This window comes from Moschus berezovskii, chromosome 1, assembly GCF_049115385.1.
Source record: "Moschus berezovskii isolate FMDL1 chromosome 1, NW_MosBer_1.0, whole genome shotgun sequence".
Taxonomy (NCBI): domain Eukaryota; kingdom Metazoa; phylum Chordata; class Mammalia; order Artiodactyla; family Moschidae; genus Moschus; species Moschus berezovskii.
The window spans coordinates 92,866,877-92,891,250 of NC_142460.1; the positions used below are offsets into that span (position 1 = coordinate 92,866,877).

The 24,374-nt window shown below is 37.2% G+C and overlaps 2 protein-coding genes and 1 pseudogene across 6 annotated transcripts in view; 1 reads left to right on the forward strand and 2 right to left on the reverse strand.

Moving 5' to 3' along the window:
- Positions 1–5,931, reverse strand: CEP19 (centrosomal protein 19). Of its 5 annotated transcripts, XM_055404804.2 has the most exons (4): positions 5,592–5,931; positions 5,394–5,508; positions 2,053–2,252; positions 1–1,344 (listed from the first exon to the last, which is right to left on the reverse strand). In XM_055404804.2, the coding sequence occupies exons 3-4, from the start codon at positions 2,180–2,182 to the stop codon at positions 983–985; spliced, it is 492 nt and encodes a 163-aa protein (XP_055260779.1). In that variant the 5' UTR covers positions 2,183–2,252; positions 5,394–5,508; positions 5,592–5,931; the 3' UTR covers positions 1–982. The 5 variants fall into 5 exon arrangements, with proteins under 5 accessions (XP_055260779.1, XP_055260690.1, XP_055260567.1 ...); XM_055404715.2 differs by lacking the exon at positions 5,394–5,508 and having other exon boundaries at positions 2,053–2,249; XM_055404592.2 differs by lacking the exon at positions 5,394–5,508.
- PIGX (phosphatidylinositol glycan anchor biosynthesis class X) overlaps positions 5,360–24,374 on the forward strand; it is a 24,700-nt gene continuing 5,685 nt past the window's right edge. The window contains exons 1-4 of the mRNA XM_088832264.1: positions 5,360–5,863; positions 5,919–6,111; positions 8,631–8,694; positions 15,621–15,762. Coding sequence (XP_088688390.1) covers positions 5,360–5,863; positions 5,919–6,111; positions 8,631–8,694; positions 15,621–15,762 — 903 coding nt within the window. The remainder of the gene's footprint in view (positions 5,864–5,918; positions 6,112–8,630; positions 8,695–15,620; positions 15,763–24,374) is intronic.
- Positions 11,619–13,290, reverse strand: LOC148778772 (ras-related protein Rab-5A pseudogene; annotated as a pseudogene).

The following is a 24,374-nucleotide window of genomic DNA, read 5'->3' on the forward strand; positions in this document are numbered from 1 at the left end:
TAATTTTTACAACTTTATTTAATGAGTACTAATTTCCTTGCAGAAAACAGAGGATTTCTACCAATTAAATAATATTCTAATATGAAGAAAGATGTATCCGTACATATATAACCATGTACAACAAAGATCTTCTCTTTGTAGATACAAACTCATGAATAGGCCTAAACTGGCAGTACTGATATTCACTTATTATGGGTAGATTTCCCATTTTATGAACAAACTTCTTATTTATGAGAAGAGGTTCAGGTTTCAGAATGTCTTGAGTATATATTTCCTGATTCTAGGGCACGGAGAGGGACCAGAATTCCCCTGCTGTCCATCAAATTATATCCATTTGCAGCTACAGAGCATTCTACAGGGGTTCTCATCTACTCCAGAGTTAAATACATACAAAGATAATATATACAGGATAATCCCCTCCTCCAATATTATCACATTATAATTTGTTTACTGTTCCTCAAATAAAATATTCTAATTCCTAGTCTTTACCAATCCCCCACAACATCCCTCTTTTTTTCCTCCCAATTTCTCTAATCAGGAATCCTACCTAAGCTTCCATCCAAATACTACCATCTCAAGGGCCAGCAAAATACCATTTTGCCATTGAAGGACAAAGTCCTTCCTGACTATTCTACCCTACAGTAATCTAGGTTCTGATCCTCTGGAGCCCTTATCAAACATTTGGAACTAATCTTTTTGCTGCCTAATATCATTAAATTAGCTTTTCACAAGCTTTTGACTTATCTTCCAATTAGACTGTAAGCTTCTTAAAGGCAGATACCTATATTTTGTTTTCCTGTATTCCACATGCACCTACATAGTAGATGCTATACATATCCTGGTTTGGAAAAGTAACACTGTAAATCCAAATGTGACCTAATACGTACACTGTTCTTTACAGATTTTTCTACAATCAATCTATGGTCTTGTATAAATATGCATTTTCTACTACTCAGTAATTTTTTTTTCCAGTTTTTGGTTATCAGAACTCTTCAGCTGACTCTGTGTCCCAGCCACAGGACTGTAGCTGTTCATCCTGTGGGAACTCCACTTCAATATCATAGATAAAATTTGGATCATCCTTCTTCTTCTGATTTTTCTCAAAAAGTTCATCCATGATGCTCTTCCTTTTGGCAAGTTCCTTGTCATCTAGTTTGTTCAGGTCTTCCTCAGGATCAATGGTTGTTTCCCGCTGAATCTGTTCCATTGTTTCTGCCAGACTCTGCCCCCACAAGTTACCTCGTAAAAAGCTGAATAACTTCTCTAGCTGCTTCAGGGATACCTGTTCCAGGTAACCCTTGTGTCGTGGATTATTCTTTAATTGTTCAGCAGCTCTGCTGCAATCTAGGAGCAAGAAACAAAATTATTATACCACACACAATACCACAGACTATTGAGGCCCCACAAAGTACTGAAAGCATTACCTAACATTATAGTCAAGTAGCTAAGTGACTTTTGGGAATGAATTAAGTTACAGACCTATTTCTTTACATCCAGCTTTGAGTGTGATGGGGGAAGGATCGATATATATTTTTATTTCTGTAACTTAAAATCACTTTGAGGAGATGTTAAGTACTTTCAACTGAAGAAAATGTCTGAGAAGAAAAATTAGTATTACAGCTTTAGATATTAGAATTGGTACTAAGAAAATATCAAGACTGCAAATTAAAAAAACACATTTGGAGGAGGAGAAGGGAATTAATATTCTTGAATAATGCTATCTCATTTAACCCACACTGCCCAGGGACGGAGGAGCCTGGTGGGCTGCTGTCTACGGGGTCGCACAGAGTTGGCCATGACTGAAGCGACTTAGCAGCAGCTGCAGCAGCTGACCTGAAAGAGTGGGATTATCTATTTCCTTTAACAGATTAGGAAATGCTCACCAAGATTAAGTGATTTAGCCAAATTTACACACCCACCCTGACAGTCATGATTTGAACCTTGGTCTGTCTAACTGAAGTCCATATCACTCCATTACATGAGACTCAAATCGTTCTTATAAGCTGATTCAGATAATATTTATGATAAGAGGCAAGACAAAACATAAGATACCTGAATATTTGGAAAAGTTTCGGACTGGCATGATGCGCTGGCGACTTTTCCCCTTCATTTCATTCTCATAGATTAAGATAATAGCCGGAGGCTGGAACCTAATTCCACATTTTTTGGCAGTGCACATCATTCTCACATACGCTTCATGGTAAATCAGAGGAAATCTGATGACAATGTGTTAGTCACATAATGACTTCCTGCTAAAGGGGAAAAAAAGTTAAGTGCTGGGTAAATCACATCCCTCCCTGCTTTTCCTCCCTGGTAAATCTGGCTCTAGTCCAGTTCTGGAGATACATGGTCAGTTCAAGCTCAGTATTTGAAGAGCTATCTTGAAAGTTCAGTTTGGCCCTGGGTTATCCTTAATCTGTAGAATCCCTGGTTCACTGAGGGATGTAGGCTGGTTCACACATGAGCCCAAAATGCAATTCAGTTTGGATCTTTTAGTGCACTGTACTTTTAACCAAAGACTGTAGGAACCCCTAACTCAGCCCAAGAATCAACTTACAGGATCTTTTTTTGTTTACCGATTTGACAAGTATGTACAAGCACCCCTCAATGTCAAGGTACTAAGAGTTTTTTTAAATCTTTTAAGTACATTATGTCCTGAGAGGTTCCTCAGACCAGACCTCCCCCTTCTGTGCTTCCCCAATCATTTTACTCATTGAGGTGTTTTTAGTTTGTTTTGTTTTTCACTGTACTGGGTCTTCATTGCAGTGTCTGGGCCTCTGCTAGCTGCAGTGCACAGGTATGTAGGCTCTTAAGTTCCTTGACCAGGGAGCAAACTTGCGTCTCCTGCATTAGAAGGCAGATTCTTAACCACTGAACTGGCAGGGAAGTCCTTCATTGAGTTTCTTGCCTTTTTTTTCCTCATTGAGTTTTTGGTAACTACTTATTTAATCACCTATCTTTTTCCCTTCTATTCTGTATGCTCCTTGAGGGCTGGAAACATGTCCAAAGTTCACCACACTATCCCCAACACAATATCTGGATTAGGGTTCCATTGTTTGATTCAGTGTATTAAAAAAAGACACAGTCCCTGTACATTCTCTAAGTGATGGCAGTCCAGGTGTCTGATCAAGAAGGCAGATCCGATGCAGAATCAGCCTTCACATTTTCATGGCAATAAAGCTTATATGGCTTTTATTTCAACCTATTTGTCTCACTACATGATGTTTTTTCAGTTACAAGAAAAAGTTATTTTAAAGGTTAATATTTTTCATTCCCTCTTCTCTGCTCTCAATGCAAAAATATATTTAATTATAGGGAATGCTTTAGATGTGACTACGGTATTCTCAGGAAGATTTGCAAATGTCAAAGTACGTAGAGGTGAAGTAGCAAAGGGATGATACCTTCATAAATTCAGTTCTGCCAGAAAATCACAATAGAAACAGGGTTACTTAATAGATGTTTATCGTAGAGTTGGGACGGAGGAGGAAGAAACATACAAAATAATAATCATCCCAGATTCCTTCCAGTCTTTTTTCTAGGCATAGTTTTAGTATGTTTTTATACTGATACATACTATTTCCTGCCTTTTAAATTTTTAAAAAAATTTATCTTGCTGAAAGTGAAGTCGCGTCCGACTCTTTGCTACTTCATGGACTGTAGCCCACCAGGCTTCTCCATCCATGGGGTTTTCCAGACAAGAATACTGGAATGGGTTGCCATTTCCTTCTCCAGAGGAATCTTCCCCACCCAGGGGTCGAAACCAGGTCTCCTGCATTGCAGGCAGATGCTTTACCCTCTGAGCCAGCAGAGTGGATTTACAATGTTGCATTAATTTCTGCTTTATAGCAAAGTGACTCAGTTATAAACATATATACACATATACAGTCTTTTTTATATTCTTTTCTATGGTTTATCACAGGATATTGAATATAGTTCCTTATGCTATACAGTAGGACCTTATTATCCTTTCTATATATGACAGTTTGCATCTGCTAATCTCAAACTCCCAATCATCCCTCCCCCAAACACCCTCCCTCTTCGCAACCACAAATTTGTTCTCTATGTCTATGAGTCTGTTTCTATTTTGTAGATAAGTTCATTTGTGTCATACTTTAGATTTCACATACACTGTATTATATGGTATTTGTCTTTCTCTTTCTTACTTCACTTAGTATGATAATCTCTAGGTCCATCCATGTTGCTTCAAATGGCATTATTTCATTCTTTTCTATGTCCTCTCTTTTCAATTTAACAACCCATGTAATTTTGTCTTTAAATGCAAACTTAATGTCTTTCTAAAATGCAAACTTATATTACAACTGCAAATGTTTTGTTCTATGGATATACCATAATCTATATTATTTAGCTCTTACTGTTGGACTGAGAATTTTTACTCTTAGGAAATGGATCGTATATAAAGAACAGTTTTGTCAAATTATTGTGTTCTGTCTCTGATTTGATGCAGTGATCCCATCCCACCCCTTCTTTCTTCTTTTCCTTCTCCTCCTCCTTCTTCTCCATCTTTTTCCTTTCTTTCCTTTTTTTTTAAACAAATACTTCTCCCAGTTCGCCTCACTAAAATTTGTTAGTAAACTTTCTAGAAGATCCTAGTGAGCACAATATAAATTCCACACACTTATGTGACTGTATTAATAAATAATGCATACAAGTGATGTTCAATAATGAAGTTTTATGACTATACTCTTTTCTTTCTTTTTAAAATTTTTATTTTTACTAAAGTATTGTTTGTATTCTGTTTAAAATGTAACATAATTTTATGAGGCTCATAACAAAGAACTGTTAGAGGTAATCAGTTTCAATTTTTTTAAATGTTTCTTCCAAAACCTATCTCTATATTTCTTAACAGCATGCTTATATCGCTATATTGAATTTTAGGTAGTATCCAGGTGGCATTAGTGGTAAAGAACCTGCCTCCCAATGCCGAAGACACAGGCGACACGGGTTCGATCCCTGGGTCGGGAAGATCCCCTGGAGAAGGAAATGGCAACCCACTTCAGTATTCTTGCCTGGAGAATCCCATGGACAGAGGAACCTGAGGGGCTACAGTCCATGGGATCGCGGATTCGGACACGACTGAAGCGAATGAGTTCTGACATCTCTCGTCTTTAAGACATCCATCCTAGGGCCCTCCGTTCTGCTCCAATCTGCACCTGATACTCTCCAGGTCTGCTTACATATTCAATTCATGAAGACAGACGACACATTTACCAAGTTTTTCTTCTAGACATTAATACTTTCCTCCCCAGGGATCAATGACTGGCATATCTTGCCAAGCATCGCCCACAGCATCTAAGAATGTACGGATTTTGCCATCAGGTAGACGATCCTCTCCCTATCTATGCCCCCTACTAGTGCAAGGCTGACTTTCTTACCCACAGAGAAGTACAGAAGATGCATCTTCTGCAGGTCAACGTTTAAAACCTGTCCACCAACCGTAGTGCACCTAGGAGCACTTAACTTCACTTTAAGGCCAGGCAAAGCCTGGCGCTGCAGAAAAAGACGACAGCCACAGCTTAGCAGACGTGACTGTAGGGTGAATTCTCCGGCAGGAAGATCGCATCAGCAAATACCTGGAAGTGGAGGAGAATGCCGGGAGCTCGGCTGGGCGGTTCCCAGGACAGCGTGCGGGGGTCAGTGTCAGACTCGGGGTCCATGGAGCTGTCCGCAGAGCAACAGCCCTGGTGGACGTCACTGCGCTTGCGCCAGTCCTCGCTCCGCCCCCGACCGTGAGGGCAAGGGGCGGGGCGACAAAGGGGCGGGGCGACGAAGGTGCCGGACGACGGCCTACCGCGGCCCCGGAACATTTAGGGGCGGGGAGCCGGGAAACTGCTGGATCGCAGGCGTGCGCGCAGCGAATCTTCCTTCCGGGTCCCAAACTCCGTGACAGTGCGCTCTAGGAGCGGTGTGGACCTTGTGCACGTTCCTCCGATCGCATTTTATCCCCGCGTGCTCTTCTGGGGCGCGCGTTCTCCGGCGTCCTGGCTGCCCCAGCGGTGGCCGTCAGGGCAGTGGCCTGGCTGCTTCTCTGGGAGGCGGCTGGGTTCACCTGCTCGCCAGCCACAACATTCAACAATACCCACTTCGTCGCCGGTAAGGGGCGGAGCTGGGCCTCGGGAGTGGGGCAGGGTTAGGTCTGAGAGCGTGGGGAGCCCTCGAGGTTCCCGAGACCTCTCAGTTCCTCCCTTTGCAAACGTTCTTCTAGCGACCCTAGAACTGTAGGGTGAGTAGCAGGAGGTTAAAAACAAAGGCTGCAAGTTCCTGCACCTCCCACCGCCCCCGCCTTGATTCTTTGTGGCCAGTCCTGGTTCTCTGGAGAGGCAGGCTTTGTCTTTCTGAGGAGGGACTTGCAGCACTATTACTAAAACGTTGTGAAGTACAGCCGTGAAGCATTTTGGGGTGCTATCGGGATGCATGAAGCTTCTGACCACTGCGGGACCAACAAAGCCTAAGTGCCCTGTGAGGACCCCAATCTAGAATACCTACACTCGGGGAGCGTGGAAAGGGGAGGACGACTTATTTATTTTGTTTTACAAACATGTTTGATAATAAACTGGATTGGGCTAGGGTTTCTTTATGACTCCGGGCTGGGCGAGCGAGTCGATCCACTTCTTTGTGCTCAAGTTCGTGGGCAGAAGTGCTGTGCTAGGTGCTGTGAATCCAGCCCTCGTGGAGTTCGCAATGTAGTAGGGGAGATGGGTAAGTGCAGTAGTAGTTACAATAAAGTGATAACGTTTGATAGGGAAAGAAAAGTCAGAAAAACCAGTACCGAAGCTGTCTTTAAAACCAGGATATTAGATTAGTATCTGTCAATCAGTGCAGTTCTGCTTTTGTGTGTTTATATATTAGGTTCTCAAATTTATTTGAAGAAGGAATTATTAGGCCAAAAATAATTTTCAAACAACTGGGCTTATTGATAACTAAAGACTTTACAGCAATTTGTAAAGTAAAATTTAAGAGTAAAAATCTTGAAAGTGAATTCATATGCAACAAATTCATTTTGAAAATGGTACCTTTGCCTTAAGAATCATAAATAATCTAGTATCTAGTATTTGCTATACTGTTTGTAAATTAGCTTTTCTATCATCCCAAGATAAATGAAATTTATCATTCTCTAGTCTGTACTGCATAGAATTTAAGCCTGTTAATCTGACCTTTTTTCTAATTTAATTTATAGGCAGATATAAACCCTTCCCACACCTCTGTTAAAATTAAATATTGAAAAAATGTCTGAATTTTTACAAGAGATATTCTATAGTTATTTGTTTGGGAAGAGATGATATATGCTTCTCCAAAATAATTAAGGATTTTGTTAAATAGCAAGAAGAGCTGAAATACCTTAGGCTTTAAAAGTCAGGCAAATCTTACTTGTAATCAGTGACTTACCTAGTTGTATGACCTAGACAGTTAGTATTTACTCCTGTGTTGGAGAGGGAAATGGCAACCCACTCCAGTACTCTTGCCTGGAAAATCCCATGGGCAGAGGAGCCTGGTAGGCTACAATCCATGGAGTCACAGAGTTAGACATGACTGAGTGGCTTCACTTTACTCCTGTGTACAAATGGCAGTAATTTTGCTGGCCTATTTCTCTAGATCATGAAAGTTAAAATACATGTGAAAACCCCAAGAAGAGAATCTGTCATATAAATATTATTTAATAAATGTTATCTTTCATTAGTTTCCCCCTTCCTTCCCTCTCTGGTATATTTCAATTGTTTCCTTTCCACCTCATTTTTTGGGGGCCTTCTCAGGAATACATCTAATGGAATTCACAACATACAATAATGTGTGGTTTTTCTGTGTGTTTGTTTTAATGTTCTCACACATTTCCAGCTTTTCAAAATGGTGTAAAATTCCATAGCAAGGTGCCTGGGCTGATTTGGTAATCATTAGTAGCTGAATTTTAAAATTTTATGAAACTGACACTGAGTAACAGTTTTAATGTCTAAGTTCTGCATGGAGTCAGATTAGTGAAATTTCGGGTTATTCTAAGTTTATAAAAGAACCCTTTGAACCTTTGAAAAGCCTCCAGTTTTTGTTTTTTCTTTAAACCCTATCATTGTCTACACACTGCATAAATGTACCTTCTTTTTTCTACTTGTGGATGATAGAATATAGAAGTTGCCAATTTGTATCTGATACTGTTTCAGTGAGCTAGGATTAAAATTGAGGTTTCCTGGCTCTTTTGCTGTTCTGTTCTTTTTGATGTCCAGTGATCATCTGAATAAAGTAATATAAATAACAAACACTTACACAGAGTGGGTGCTCTGTGGTTGACCCTGTTCCAAGTGCTTCTACATATATTAAATTCTCATGACAACTAGCAAAGAGAGAAACTGTCTTCTTCAACGTCACACAGCTATTAAGTGACAGACTGTGGTTTGAAATTAGCCAATCTAACACCAAAGTCAAGGCTTTTAACCCCTATGCTACACTAGAAATAGATTTATATGTAGCACAGATTGCTCAAGTTTTAAGGGTGTTTGTTTTGTTTTAGGTTGGTTAGATTTTCCAATCAGTTAAAGTCTATTCAAATAATTATTTTCTAATTATTTAAATATTCTTTCATTTAGTGCTTATTTTATTTAAAAAAAAACTTTTCATTCTTATAGGCATAAGGGCCACTTGTTCTGAAATTATTTTGAGACAAGAAGTCTTGAAAGATGGTTTCCACAGGTAAGTTGCCCATTGACTTATATCAAAATACAATTTCATGTAATTTAAAACCAAAAATTGATACCTGAAAAGTGGATAAACTGAAAAAAATCACTTGCATTCTTAAAGTTACAACTGACGGATAAGCGGTTCATAGTTTGAAACAGTGATTAAAATAACATTGGAGAAGAGAAGGAGAAAACAAACATTTATTATTTACTGTACATATCTATTATTTATTTACATAGACAGAAGCTATATATACATATTCCATTTAATCTTCACAATGGTTGTAAGGTAGATGATACCTTTCTTGTATTTCAGATGAGGGAACTAGGGCTCAGGGACTTTAAGTAGAGTTTAGAGTGGTAGCGCTCTGATAGAAATTTAGGACTATCATACTCCAAAGCCATAGTTTCATGTACTAAGTAAGATACCACCCTAAATCACTATTTCTGATTTATTTCTGGGTTCCAAAGCCCAAACTATTTCCAAAATAGAAACTATTCTCAAAAATGAATATTGCCAATATTGAAGATATTTAAAAGACTGGTAAAAAGTTGTGCTCCTTGGAAGGAAAGTTATGACCAACCTTGATAGTATATTAAAAAGCAGAGACATTACTTTGCCAACCAAGGTCCGTCTAGTCAAGGCTATGGTTTTTCCCGTGGTCATGTATGGATGTGAGAGTTGGACTGTGAAGAAAGCTGATCGCCGAAGAATCGATGCTTTTGAACTGTGGTGTTGGAGAAGACTCTTGAGAGTCCCTTATACTGCAAGGAGATCCAACCAGTCCATTCTAAAGGAGATCAATCCTGGATGTTCATTGGAGGGACTGATGCTAAAACTGAAGCTGCAATACTTTGGCCACCTCATGCGACGAGTTGACTCACTGGAAAAGACTCTGATGCTGGGAAAGGTTGGGGGCGGGAGGAGAAGGGGACGACGGAGAATGAGATGGCTGGATGGCATCACCGACTCTGTGGACATGAGTTTGAGTGTACTCCGGGAGTTGGTGATGGACAGGGAGGCCTGGCGTGCTGTAATTCATGGGGTCGCGGAGAGTCGGACACGACTGAGCAACTGAACTGAACTGAACTGAACTGAAAAAGTTGTGGAAGCTGTTCCATAAGAGATTCCCAAACTTTAAAGCCTCTCAAAGTGGTTACTTTGAAGTTATTCTCAGATATTTGATTTATAAATTCTGATACATTTAGTTTTTAAATCCCTTCATTTTATACATCACCTTAAACTAAAATACCTCACTCTCCTCACTCTTCAACTTTAGGCTACATGTGAATGGCTAGGAGGTATAGTAGAAAGAACTTGGTTTTTCTGTTTGTTTGCTTGTTTTTAATTCAAATAAATTTGGACTAACAATGTAGCTCTATTATTTAGTATATGTGTACTCTTAGTCAAGTTACTTTAAGTCTTTGTTACCTTACTGATGAAATTAGATAATGAAAGTATTTCCTTATTAGGGTTGTGAGGATTAGATCAGAGAATATGTGGCAAGTTCCTTAATGTAGTGCTTGTCACACAGCACATACTCAGGAAATGTTAGCTTTTGTTATTAGTAATTGAGATAGGTGATCAATCTGTGCAATATAGTTTCAAAGAAGAGATGTAACTATAAAGTATAGAACTGCTTTTGGGAGAGAATTCACTTCTGAAAGGAAGTTTTTGATAGCGTTCCCGATACATTTTAAGCAATATCAGGGTGATTATGCCAAGTATATATAAATTCTTTCTTTAACATAATTGGGAAGTATCTTCAAGAGGAATGGGAAATAACTGATTCCAAAAAGGAAGAAAGAAGTACCTGAGGAGACTTATCAGGACAACAAAAGTAGCTGTCCATTTCTAAGTACTGAGGATAAAAAGCAGTGTTAAAAGCAACAGCAAAGAGTGACAGAACCCACGAGAATAGCTTCAGAAACTAGAAATCTCAGTTATTTGAGACCTTCAGAAAATGCCAACAATCATGTTTTTTTTTTTTAAAAAAAAGGCTTTTTTTGTTTTGTTTTGTTTTTAGTTATGTTTTTAGCGGGTATAGTCTTGCTAAGAGGATGGATGAGGACATATTAACATATCATAGAAGGTAGAATTTGTGGTCCCTCTTATTTTTGTCTTCTTGGTCAAGAAGACTAATTCCCACTTTGGAAAGGTCAAGCAGTTGTTAGTAGTAGAAAATTGTATAAAAGGGCCTTTATGACTGTAAATGAATTTAGAGTCTCCCCTCTCTGATGAATTATATCTCTTTGAAGTAGGAGAACTTGCTTAAACCATTGCTGAACTTGTTTATAATCTTCGGTTAATCTGGAAGTTAGTTAGTTGTTATAGATTCTGGGCAGAATTCTAGGCCAGATTACTAAAACGGTGGTTTGTGAGCACAGGATAGAAATTGTTTGTCTCTGGAAACTGTATTCTGGCCTGGAGAATTCCATGTACTTATAGTCCATGGGGTCGCAAAGAGTCAGACGTGACTGAGAGACTTTTACTTTCTATTTCTTGTATAGAGTTACTGGATAAGTGGATCAGAGGATACTATAGTTGTAGTATATTTGATTTTCCACAAGTCTTTTAGTGAAATTTATGTGTTCTATTTGTGAGCAGAATGAAGAATGTGAACTGGAAGGTAATACAGGTGAATAACTTTATAAAGATTAACTAAAACATCCAACGTGTTTTGGTTGGTTGATTGGTTGAATGTTATCTTCAAGGGAGGTTCTGAAGATCTCTGTCTTTTAAAATATATGTTTTTTCTGATGATAAGATGTTGCATGTTCACTGTTGTTCATTCGCTAAGTCGTGTCCAGCTCTTTGTCCTTAACTGTCTCCTGAGTTTGCTCAAACTCACGTCCATTGAGTTGGTGATGCCATCCAACTGTCTCATTCTCTGCCGCCCCCCTCTCCTCCTGCGCTCAATCTTTCCCAGTAAAATATTACGGCCCTTTCCTTTCAAAGGGGGAGAAAAGGAAAAAATTTAACTGTTTTAGTAACTATATATTTGCATACTTTTAAGCAGCTCTTTAAGTATTACAGAAGAGTAATAAACATGGTTGGATGACATCACTAATTCAATAGACGTGAGTTTGAGCAAACTCCAAAAGATAGTGAACAACAGGGAAACCTGGAATGCTATAGTTCATGGGGTTGCAAAGAGTCGGACACGAGTTAGCAACTGAACATGGAAACTACAATGTATTATGCTACTTACAGCACAGCTGAAGATGGACTTTAAAAAAAATAAGTGTGAATGTTCGTAATTGTTAGTATATTGACTATTATGTCCAGTGGGTGCAAAAGCTCCTTCTCTGCCACTAAACAACAAAACCTATGTAATGGCTAGCAGTGATTAAAAAGAATCGCAGACACCTGATTTATTTCAGTTTTGTTGATAAGCTCACATGTCTGAGGGGACACGATTCATTAAATGCACTTATTTTTCATATTCCTAAAACAAGATGGGTTTACATTTGATTTTTCATTTAAAAATAATAGGTCTGGACATAGTTTAGATACTATTGATGTTCATTTTTTCCCCTTGAAGATACGGGGCTATTTTCTTTTGAATAATTTGTTAAAATGTGGAATGTACACTTTAAATATAGATACTAGGAAAAATTACTGTTAGCCTGAATACTGTGGCTAAGTATAAATATCTTTAGACTCTCCTTCTAAATAAAGAATGTTTCTGGAGTGTTCCAGATCTTTTTCATAGAACTGTGGATTCTGGTTCACTGTGGGTCCAGTCACTTACTGTATCTCTGGTGATGAGAAATGATTCCCCCTAATGTGCCAGTGAGATAGGTGAGCACACAGCTCTCATTCTCTCCGTCTGTTTCTGAAATATTCATCAGGGACACGTGCATGTTATTAAAAATGAAGTTAAAAACACTTAAAATAATTCTGTATTAGAAACTTGACTCTATTATAAGTCATACTAAACTTGTTTAATGCTCCAATTCCCCTGCTAACATTTAGAAAGCAGAAGAATATTCTATCTACCACTGACCTCTGGTTGACTGTAATGGGTTCAGAAAGGTCTGCTGCTCTTGCTCTGGCAGAATTTGGTCCTGGATTCTGTAGTTTATTCCTTGGCAACTTTTTAGCTATTACTGTGAATATTTTATTTACATTCATTGTTGTTTGAGGTGATGTCTTCATTAATACCTTGTCATTTTCACAGGACTGCGCTTCCTGGAAATCTCAACCCAATTTTCTAGATCGACCTACTTTCCTGATAAAGTTATGACAGTGTTAGGACTCACTTCCCTCTGAAGTAATTTAACCTAGTTTTTTGTTCTTGCAAAGAAAGGACTCCTCATTTGCACTATCATATGCAACTAATGGCTGCCAGTACTCCTTTGTAGTAATTGTTGCTGGGCTGTGATAATCATTCTTGACCAATTGTATCCCATGTCCCATATTTCATACAGCTTAGAAAAACAGCCTTAATGGCATTCTCTTGAAAGTCATGAAGTTGGCCCTTCACAAAATGAAGCACCAGGCTTGATTTGCCAACAGCAGGCTCTCCCAGAAATACTAGTTTGAACTGGCATATTTTATTTCCACTATTGAACCCTTGGGTTTTGTTGCTCCTTGATTAACCATGTTCAAATTTGAAAGAAGTCCCCAATTTCAGTCTCTTACATCAATTTCCAGGTTGCAGGGTGTCAGTTTTTCTTTCTGGAGGTAAAGAAACCTGAGACCATACATGCCGGTCTGTGGAACCAAAGGCTACCTGGCAGCAGTTCCCATGCATAGTCTGAAGGACAAGAGAGGCTGAGGCTGTGGCTTGGAGGAGGCCGTATCTCCTCCTCCTGTTGATTCCCAATTTAATGCCAAGTTGTTAAGAGACCATATTCTGCTTGATTTCAGTTCTTTTAAACTTTTAGAGACTTCTTTTAATGCTCAGCATATAGTTTTTTTATGCTCTTAGAATGTTCTATTACTATAATTGTCAGATCAACTAAACTGAAGGTTGTTCACGTTTTCTGTATCTTTACTGATTTTCTCTCTACTGTTCTGTCCATTACTGAGAGAAGGGTATCAGAATCTTTTGTAATTGTGGATTTGTCTGATTATCCTTATAGTGCTACCAGTTTTTACTATGACGTAAAATACAGGAATATTTGAAGCTCTGTTATTGGGTGCACACAGTTATATTTTATATATGAATTATTATTATATTTTATTTTCTTGTTATATTTTCTTGATGATTGACCCTTTTATCTTTGTGTGGTATTCTTCTTTATCCATGGCAATATTCCTTGTCCTAAAGCCTTCTTTTTCAGTATTATTATAGCCACTCTATAGTATTATTAATATTTGCATACATTTTTCCATCCTTCTACTTTTATCTGTGTTTATATTTGCCATTTCTTGTAGACAGCATATAGTTAAGTGTTGCTATTTTATCCAGTCTGTCAATCTCTATATTTTAACTGGAGTGATTAGACGTATACTTTTAATGTTAATATAGATTTGGTTGGTTTGGTTTAAATATACTCATCTTGCTACTTCTTTTCTATATATTTTTCTATTTGTACCATCTAATCTTTTTTCTTGCCTTATTTTGGATAAATGGAATATTTTTTGATCATTCCATTTTATCTCAATTTTTGGCTTATTAACTATACCTCTCTCTTTTTAAAAAATTAGTTGCTTTAGGGTTTACAATTTTAACTTATCACAGACTACCTTCAGATAATACTGTTTCATACCATGAATAATGCATGAATCTTATAGCAGAATAGTTCATTTCTTTCTCCTCCCCTTTATGCTATTCTTGCCATTCATTAATTAACTTTATGCGTTTTTGCTTATGCTATAAACCTGCCATATATTGTCGTTACTTTTGCTCTGATCAGTCATATATTTTTTTACACTATTATTTATTTTAATTGTGGTAAAATATCTGTAACATAAAATATGCTGTCCTAACCGTTTTAAATTGTACACTTTAGTGGCATTAAGGACATTCCCATTGTTGTGTTACCATTATTACTAACTGTCCATAGACTGCTCTTCATCTTAACAAAACTGAAATCTGTACCTCTTAACAGTAACGCCTCATCCCCATCCCCCAACCACCTGCCCCTGGCAACTGTTATTCTTCTCTATCTCAGTGGGATCTATATTGAACTTTGGTTTCTGTCCTTTGGGTGGTGGAATGCAGTGTCTTTGTGAAATTTCAGAATTTCTTATCTTTCAGTTCCTTGGTAATTCCTTGTCCAGTCGTGTGGAGTTACATATTACTCATGTTTATTTTAGTATTCAATAATAATTCAAGAGGACCCCAATTCAGACTTCTAGAACTCTTTGTACAAAGATCCCTCCTCTCTGGAACGCAGTGCTGTGACTTCTAGCTCTTAAGCCTCCCTTACCTTCCATCCCTGTTTCCTCACTTAAGCAAAACCGCCATGCTTTAGACCTCCTTCTCTGCACTTGGTCCAAAATAAGCCTCCAGAGAGAAAGCTGAGACAAATCTACGTTTACGTTTATAACCTATTTTAGATTAATACTTGTAGTATGGTATGAGGTAGAGGTCACAGTTCAGTTTTTTCTATATACACAGTTGTTTCAGCACTGTTTGTTGAAAAGATAACCTTTTCCCCATCAAATTACATTGGCACCTTTATTTTTAAAAAGTATGTGTCTGTTTCTGGACTCCATCCTTTCCCATTGATGTTTGTCTGTTTTCACACTAATACTGTACTGTGACTATGACATGAATTTATGAAAGATCTAATGAGTGATTCTGATGTGATATAAATATTTCATTTGACTTTATTATCTTCTTTTGAAAAACTAATTTGAAATATAATATTTGTACTAATTTAAATATAGGTTTGTTATATTAGCTTCTTTAAAAATTGAATGAATTCTTAAGAAAAAACAATTGAATGAAGATATTTACTTAAAACATACTTGTCTTACAGAGACCTGTTAACAAAAGTGAAGTTTGGAGAAAGCATTGAGGACTTACAGACCTGCCGACTCTTAATTAAACAGTACATCCCAACAGGACTTTTTGTGGATCCGTATGAGTTGGCTTCATTACGAGAGAGAAACATAACAGAGGTACAACTGTAAGAGGGTTTTTTTGAGAGGGACATTATTGTAGAAATGTTGTAATTGAATGAAGGGAAAATAGATAAGATGACATTGTAGTATTTTTTAATTCATTTTGTTAAGTGTATATAAAAGATAGGATGGAGTATTCTTTGTCCTACTTGTCTGTAATAAGTCAGCTAAAGTGACGTTTATATTAAAACTTGTCTTTGAAAAGATTAGTGGTTAATAAATACTGCTTCAACAACAACTTTGTTAAAATTTGACATATACCCCAACATCTGTATAAGTTGGGTATGGGAGGAAAGGAAACAAATATTTATTGGATATCTATATAACAGGATTTTTTTTTAAGGAAGCAAGATAAAATTAAGCATTTAAGAAAGATTATGTCCCACACCCTTTACATAGATTAATCTTTATAGCCTCCTTGGAAAGATTCCATTTTCTAGATAGGGAAACAGGAACAAAGGGTCCGAATAACTTATCCCGGATCACATAGGTAAATGGAAAAGCCAAGAAATGAATCCAAGATTGTCTAATTACAGAGTTGTTGTTCTTTTGGGAAATAAATCTTACTCCTTAGTTAAGAGTTTGCCTAACTTTGATAAGAATCACCAGGGGGTGTTTTTGGTGCAGATTATTGTCTTTCTGAGAAAGCTTAATTCAGCAAATCATATTGGATCCCCAAATCTGTTAATGACTGAAATGATTCCTATTAAGAAATTTTGGGAAACTGTTTTAGTTCATTCTATATATGAATTTGAAAAAGGCAAAATACACTTGGATACACTTGGAGTCATTTAGGATGGTGGTTTATTTCTAATTGTGATTTAGTCCAATTTCTTCACCTGTTTTATTTACATTTGTTTTTGAGTAGGTAATTATATCCTCATGGTTCATAATTCAGGGAGTATAAAAAATATACAATGCTAAGCTTTTACCTATTTTAACCCCTAGTTACTATTTCTTACTGTTTCTGGTTTTGTATGGCAGTTTAGGTACACATGTTCACATATATGGCAGTTTAGATACATATGTGGGAAGATTCCTTTTTTTTGTTTGTTTCTTTTTTTCACTGAGCATGAATTCTGAATGAGTCTTTTTAATTTTTACACGATATGTCTCGGGAATTCCCTGGCAGTACAGTGGTTAGGACTCCACACTTTCACTGCCAAGGGCCTAGGTTCAGTCCCTGGTTTGGGAATTACGATCCTGCAAGCTGAATGGTACAGCCAAAAATAAAGTACATTTCAAATTTAAATACAGTTCTTGGCTTGTACTGACATGGATTGGAATCATATTTGAATTTACTTAATAAAATGATCTGCTGCTGCTGCTGCTAAGTCACTTCAGTCGTGTCCGACTCGGTGCGACCCCATAGACGGCAGCCCACCAGGCTCCCCTGTCCCTGGGATTCTCCAGGCAAGAACACTGGAGTGGGTTGCTATTTCCTTCTCTAGTGCATGAAAGTGAAGTCGCTCAGTTGTGTCCGACTCTTAGCGACCCCATGGACTGCAGCCTACCAGGCTCCTCCGTCCATGGGATTCTCCAGGTACCCAAAAAGAGGTCACATGACCACATACCCATACCTGTGGTTTGGATGAGATAAGGCTGTGTGCAGGTTGACTATAATGAGAAAATAAGGTGGGTAAAGGGTCCTACTATAGATTGCTTGACAGGTTTCTCTTTATCTTGATTTTCTGCTTCCTAATTCTCTAATATCTAATTACAAGTCCTTTAAGTGAATTTACTTTTTCATTTTGGAAGCGTCTAGAAAAATAGATGTCTTGTTGTATAATTAGAAGTTGATTTCTTGATATATTAGATGCTATTTCCTTCTGCTTACCTGGGTTGAGACTGTGGCCCCAGTTCTTTGTGCTGAGAAACTTTGTCATGAGATGTGGTATTCTTTGGTGAGTTTAACTAGATAGAAGAGAATTTATACATAGGGAATGATTGATGCTTATATATCTTGACTCTATTAGATAAGACAAAATTTTTGACTGTATGGATGATATGGCAACAAAATGTTTTTAAAGGAGTTTATGATAGCTTCTGAGCGATTTGAAAATAAAAACAACTCTTAACTAGTTTCATTGTAGATTTTTAATCAAAATCGCTCACATTCTTTGGAAACAGCATAATATTAGATTGAAACATAAGAAACTGACATTTTATAGGTAAAAATGGAAATGTTTTTGAAATTGCAAGTTTCACTCAGTCAAAATGTGTTAGGACTTCTGCCTTGGCCAAGTTGAAGAACAGGGAACACATTTGATTTCCACTTGAAACAACCAAGAAACAGACAAAATATAAGAAAGAATGGAAAAAATAATTGAATATCAAGCAGTGAAATCTTAGAGATGAGAAATAAATAAGGTTAGCCCTTCAGTTGTCCTAGTTTATTACATGAGAGTTCAGACTGTAGTACAGGGAGGGTGAACCTAAGCAGAGCCTAGTGGACTTCTTGAGTTAAGGAGATAAAGGTAAGATTTAGGAAAGACCAGAGTCACTAGAAGTGCTTTCCAGGTGACACTAGTGGTAAAGAACCTGCCTGCCAATGCAGGAGACAGATGCAGGTTTGATCCCTGGGTTGGGAAGATTCCCTGGAGGAGGGTATGGCATGGCAACCCACTCCAGTATTCTTGTCTGGAGAATCCCATGAACAGTTCATAGGGTCTCACAGAGTTAAACACGACTGAAATGACTTAGCATGCATGCACACAGAGTCACTAGAATTCACAAACAGTGTATCAGAGAAGAGAGAACTGCATAGAGACAAATTCCAGAGATCCACAGAGGTTCCCCTGAATGCACAGTGGAGTATTAATTAATGCATGCGTGTGAGGAAACTGCTTGATGCTGGGAAAAGAACTATATGAAAAAATTAGAGGTAATAGTGTCTCACACAGGTCTAGCTGTGGTACCTGTTTCCAACCAGACTGGGAAAATCCTTGTAATTCACTAGGCTTTGGATAGAGTAAACAGAAGAACTCAGTAGTGGGGAATACTAAGTCCTAGAGTGAACATTACTTCAGTCCTACCTAACAAATTTCAAAACCAAGACCTTACAAAAATCAGACAGTTGCAAGTAACCTTACAGCATTACAAACAAAGCTCAAGCATATTTATAGGAATGCAGAAATATCTAGTACCCAACAGGATCAAAATGTCTTGACTCTAATAATAGTTTTGCAAGGATGCAAGGATGTGGGAAAATACGACCTGTAATGAGGAGGTAAATGATTCAGTCAATGCTGATCATAGCTGTATTCCTTGTGTTCAGAAAGGTAAATAGAGAAATGGAAAATACTTGAAAGGACAGTTGACCTTTTAAAAATTAAGACTACAAAGTATGAGATGGAAAATATTCTGGATGGAATTAATGGCAGATCAATGCAGAAGAAAAGATTAATGAACTTGAAATCATAGCAATAGAAACTACCAAAAATATAAAATAGATAAAGAAATGTATAAAGTGAGTAGAACATTAGTGAGTTGTGGAACAACTTCATGTGACCTACCATAAGTCTAATTGGGTTATTTCTAAGAGATACCTGCATCCTCACGTTCATTACAGCATTATTTACAATAGCCAGGATATGGAAGCAACCTAAGCATCCATCAATAGGTGAATGGACAAAGAAAATGTGAGATATGTATTTCTGAAACTGAGCTGTGTATAAATGTGTATATATTTGTGTGTATTTGTGTATATCTGTGTATATACACATGTGTGTATACCCATACACAGAGACACACACAATGGAATGTTACAAACATTAAAAAAAAGAGAAATTCTGACATTTGCAACAAAACACATGAACTTTGAAAGTGTTATGCTAGGTAAAATAAGTCAAAGAAAGACAAATACTGTATGATCTTGCTTATATGGGGAATATAGGAAAAACTGAACTCAGAGAGTAGATTGGTCATTGCCAGGGGTGAGAATGTAGGAGAAATGGGTGAAGGTAGTCAGAAAGTTGGAGAAGGCAATGGCAAGCCACTCCAGTACTCTTGCCTAGAAAATCACATGGACAGAGTAGCCTGGTGGACTGCAGTCCATGGGGTCGCTACTAGTTGGACACGACTGAGCTACTTCACTTTCACTTTTCACTTTCACACATTGGAGAAGGAAATGGCAACCCACTCCAGTGTTCTTGCCTGGAGAATCCCAGGGACAGCGGAGCCTGGTCGGCTGCCGTCTGTGGGGTCGCACAGAGTCGGACATGACTGAAGCGACTTAGCAGCAGCAGCAGCAGCAGTCAGAAAGTACAAGCTTCTAGTTATGAGTTAAGTTCTGAAGATCTAATGTATAGCATGGTGACTGCAGTTAACAAACTGTATTGCTAAGAGAGTATACCTTAAATGTTCTCACTGTGCATACACACAGAAAGGTAACTGTGTGAGGTGATGGACATTTTAACTAATGTTATTATGGTAATTATTTTTCAAAATATACATATATCAGATCTTCATGTGATATACCTTAAACCTATACAATGTTATATGTTATATCTCAATAAAACTGAGCAGGGGAGGTGTAACTGAAATCCCCAAGGAGAGATGAAAGAGATGGAGGTGGAAAAAAATATTTGAAGAAATAATGGCTGAGAAAATTTCAGATTTGATGGAAACTGCAAACCCACATATCTATGATGCTCAAGTGCAAGAAATATGAAAGAAACTATATCAAGGTACAAGATAATAAAATTGTTTAAAACAATGATAATGAGAAAATCTTAAAAGCATCAAGATGAAAAAGAAAACACCACATAAAATACAGAGGACCAAAGGTAAGAATAACAGCAGATTTCTTGTCAAAAATAATGCAAACAAGAAAATGGAGCAGCAGCATCTTTAAAATATAGAAAGAAAAAAAAATGTGTGAATTTAGAATTCTTTATACAGTGAAAATGCCTTTCAAGGTGAAGGTGAAATAAAGACTTTTTCAGACATAAAGGCTGAAAGAATTCATCACCATCAGACCTCCAATACCAGAAATGTTAGAAGAGATCCTTCAGGCAGAAGGAAAATGATACCAGATGAAATCTGTATCTACACCAAGGAAAGAAGAACACTTGAAATGGTAACTACATGAGTAAAAATAAGATTTTTTTCCATAGTATGTAAATTTTTCCAAGATAATTGACTAAAACTAACAATGTAGTGTAGCATCCATACCATGTCTAAGAATAAAATGTATGATAGCACTATCACAAGGTTGGGAAGTGAAAAATGAAATACACTTTAGTAAGGTTGTTACACTAAATGTAAGGTAGTTTAATGCCACTTGAGAGTAGACTGATACAGTAAAGATGTTTACTATAAACTCTGAAGTAACTACAAAAATAACAGAGTCGTAGTTAATATTCCAGCACAGCAGATTAAATGGAACTATAAAAAAATTCAGTCTATTGGAGAGAAGGCAGAGAAAGAAGATAAAGGGAACAAAAAATAAAGATACAGAGAACAAGATGAATTAAAGTTAGCCATATTAATAATCATATTAAATGTAAATGTCTAAATATCTCCATTAAAAGGCTGAGATTTTCAGATTGGATAAGAAGGCAAGACCTAACTGTATATTGCATATGAGAAATGAACTTTAACTTTTAAAACAAAAGATAAGACATCACACTGATCAAAGGAAAGATGATGTGGTTATATTAATATTAGGCAAAGGGATTCAAGAGCAAAGATTGTCACAAGTGCTAAAGACTATCACCATTTTGATAAAGGGATCAATTAATCAGCAGGAAATAATAATTCTAAACATTTATGTCACTAATAACAGATTCAAAATGCAAAGAAAAATTGGTAGAACTGTAAGGTGGAATACATGAATCCACACTTATAGTTGGAGATTTCAGTACCCTTCTCTCAATAATTGATGTAAAAAGTAGACAGAAAGTTGGTAAGGATATGAAAGATTTGAACAAAACTATGAACCAACTCCCTGATCTAATTGGCATTTATGGACCATTCCACCCAACAACAGTGGAATACATGTTCTTTATAAGTATACATGCAGTATTTATCAAGATAGATCATTCTAGGCTATAAAACAAGCCTCAATAAATTTAGAATTCAAGTCTTACAAAGAATATTCTTGACTGCAGAGGAACTCAATTAGAAATAAAGAATAGAAAGATCTTTAGAAAATCTTCAAATATTTGGAAACTAATTAACACACTTCTAAGTAATCCATGGGTCAAAAGAAGAAATCAGAAGGGAAATAAAGTATTTTGAACTGAATGAAAATGAAAACATAGCATACCAGAACTAATGGGATACTGCTAAATTGTGTTTAGAGGGAAATTTGTAGCATTAAAATGCCTATTTATTTTGAAAGGAAATCTCAATTAACGTTTTCAGCTAAGCCTCCTTTATCTATGATGAGCACGTGAAACCATATGATGAGCACGTGAAACCACAGTAGAAGGATGGAAATAATGAAGGTCACAGCAGAAATTAATGAACCAGAAACAGACACACACAGTAGGGAAAGCTGGTGAAACCAAAAACTTGTAGTTTAAGATGGATAAAATTGATAAACTCTTTAGCCAGACTGATTAGAAAAAAATAGGTACTGTTAGAATTAACATCCCGGGGCTTCCCTGACAGTACTGTGGTTAAGAATCTACCTGCCAATGCTGAGGACACGGATTCAATCCCTAGTCCAGGAAGATCCCACACACCTCAGAGCAGCTAACCCCGTGCATCACAACTGCTGAAGCTCGAGCTCTAGAGCCCCCAAGCTGCAACAAGAAGCCTCCACAACGATAAGCCCACTTACTGCAATGAAGAGTAGCCACCACTTTCCACAACAAGAGAAAACTAGCACACAGCAATGAAGACAGTGAGACCAAAAATAAAAATACTTAAGTAATTAAAAAGAATTAACATCCCAGTGTCAGAAAAGTATTTGTTATACATTTCATTTTTATAGTTTTACAGTTTTAGATTGCATAATTTATTCAAAGATACCAATTACTGTGTCTTAATTGGGAAATGCTTTAGATTTTTTTCTTATTGTTTTGAATTTTTTTTTTGATAGAGCTCTAGTCTAGGGGAGAAAGATTTGTTGAGTGTTACAGTTACGGTACAAAAATTTTATTGCTTAATTCATTTAATTTTGCTAAGGTGGTTTTTGATATGTGTAGTTTAGTGTCGTCATGGAAAAGTATAGGTCCATGTCTGTTAACCAGTGGGTCTTAGTTACAGCATGAGAAGAACTCTTTGCAGCATGTGGGATCCAGTTCCTTGACCAGGGATCGAACCTGGCCCCCTGCATTCAGAGCACAGTCTTAGCCACTGGACCACCAGGGAAGTCCCTAAGGCTGATTTTTGAGATTCAGATACCCAGAATAAAAGTTTTTGAACTATCACCAAATAACCCTTTGAGTAATAGAGCCATCTCTGAAGGCCAAAATGCCACTTAGAGCAGTTTGCCTTATTTTCATTATATTCTAGTTTAAATTCATGCTAAAAATATTCTCAATTTTTGGGAAGTTTCCATATTTTTATTTCTATGGAAAATAAGCAGTAAACAAAAACTCATTAATTAGAGAAGCTGAAGATCATAATGGCATCATAAATTCTGAATAGCACTATCAGGAATATACTTTGTGTTAGTTCTACTTATACTTAATTTTCAACTAGATAAATATTAGCTATCTTATTTAACCTAACTGAATAGGGGAATCTCTTTGACCTGGCTTTGACTCTTGTCTCCTCTTCTTACTAACTACTATATTGTTTATCCATCTGGATACTTTGTTTACACATTTGTGTAACAGGACTAAGAGTTCCTACCTGATAGGGATCTTGTGAAAATTAAAGAAGCGAATGTATATAAACTACTGAGCTTAATTGGTACTCAAAGAAAGTTACCTTTATTATTACCAGGTCATTCTGTACATCTTTGTTGACAAGATAGAAAATATGTGTTATTTTGATTTATATTTGCTGCTGCTGCTGCGTCACTTCAGTCATGTCCGACTCTGTGTGACCTCATAGACGGAAGCCCACCAGGCTCCCCCGTCCCTGGGATTCTCCAGGCAAGAACACTGGAGTGGGTTGCCATTTCCTTCTCCAATGTGTGAAAGTGAAAAGTGAAAGTGAAGTCACTCAGTCGTGTCTGACCCTTAGCGACTTCACGGACTGCAGCCTACCAGGCTCCTCCATCCATGGGATTTTGTAGACAATAGTACTGGAGTGGCTTGCCATTGCCTTCTCCGTTGATTTATATCTAGTTGTATGCAAAGAGAGTGCATTAATAAACTTCTACCAGAAGGTCTCTAGTAAAATTTCTGAGGGATTTGCTGTTGTAATCTTCTTGGTCAACATTTTTATACTTAGATAAAATACAGAAGATATAGTTATCAAGTTCGTAAATGTCACAAAAATGGTTGACAGATTGGGATTTCAGTTAAATCTCAACAGCCTAGAAAAAAATGGACAATAGCCAGAAAGATAAAATTTAATAGAGATAAATATAAGTCCCTGGATTTAGTTAGTGAAAAGTCAATTACTTGAAAAAATTGGATGGGAGTTACTTAAAAGTTTTGTGCAAAAAGTTCAAATGAAAAATATAAGGATGAATAGGCAGAGTA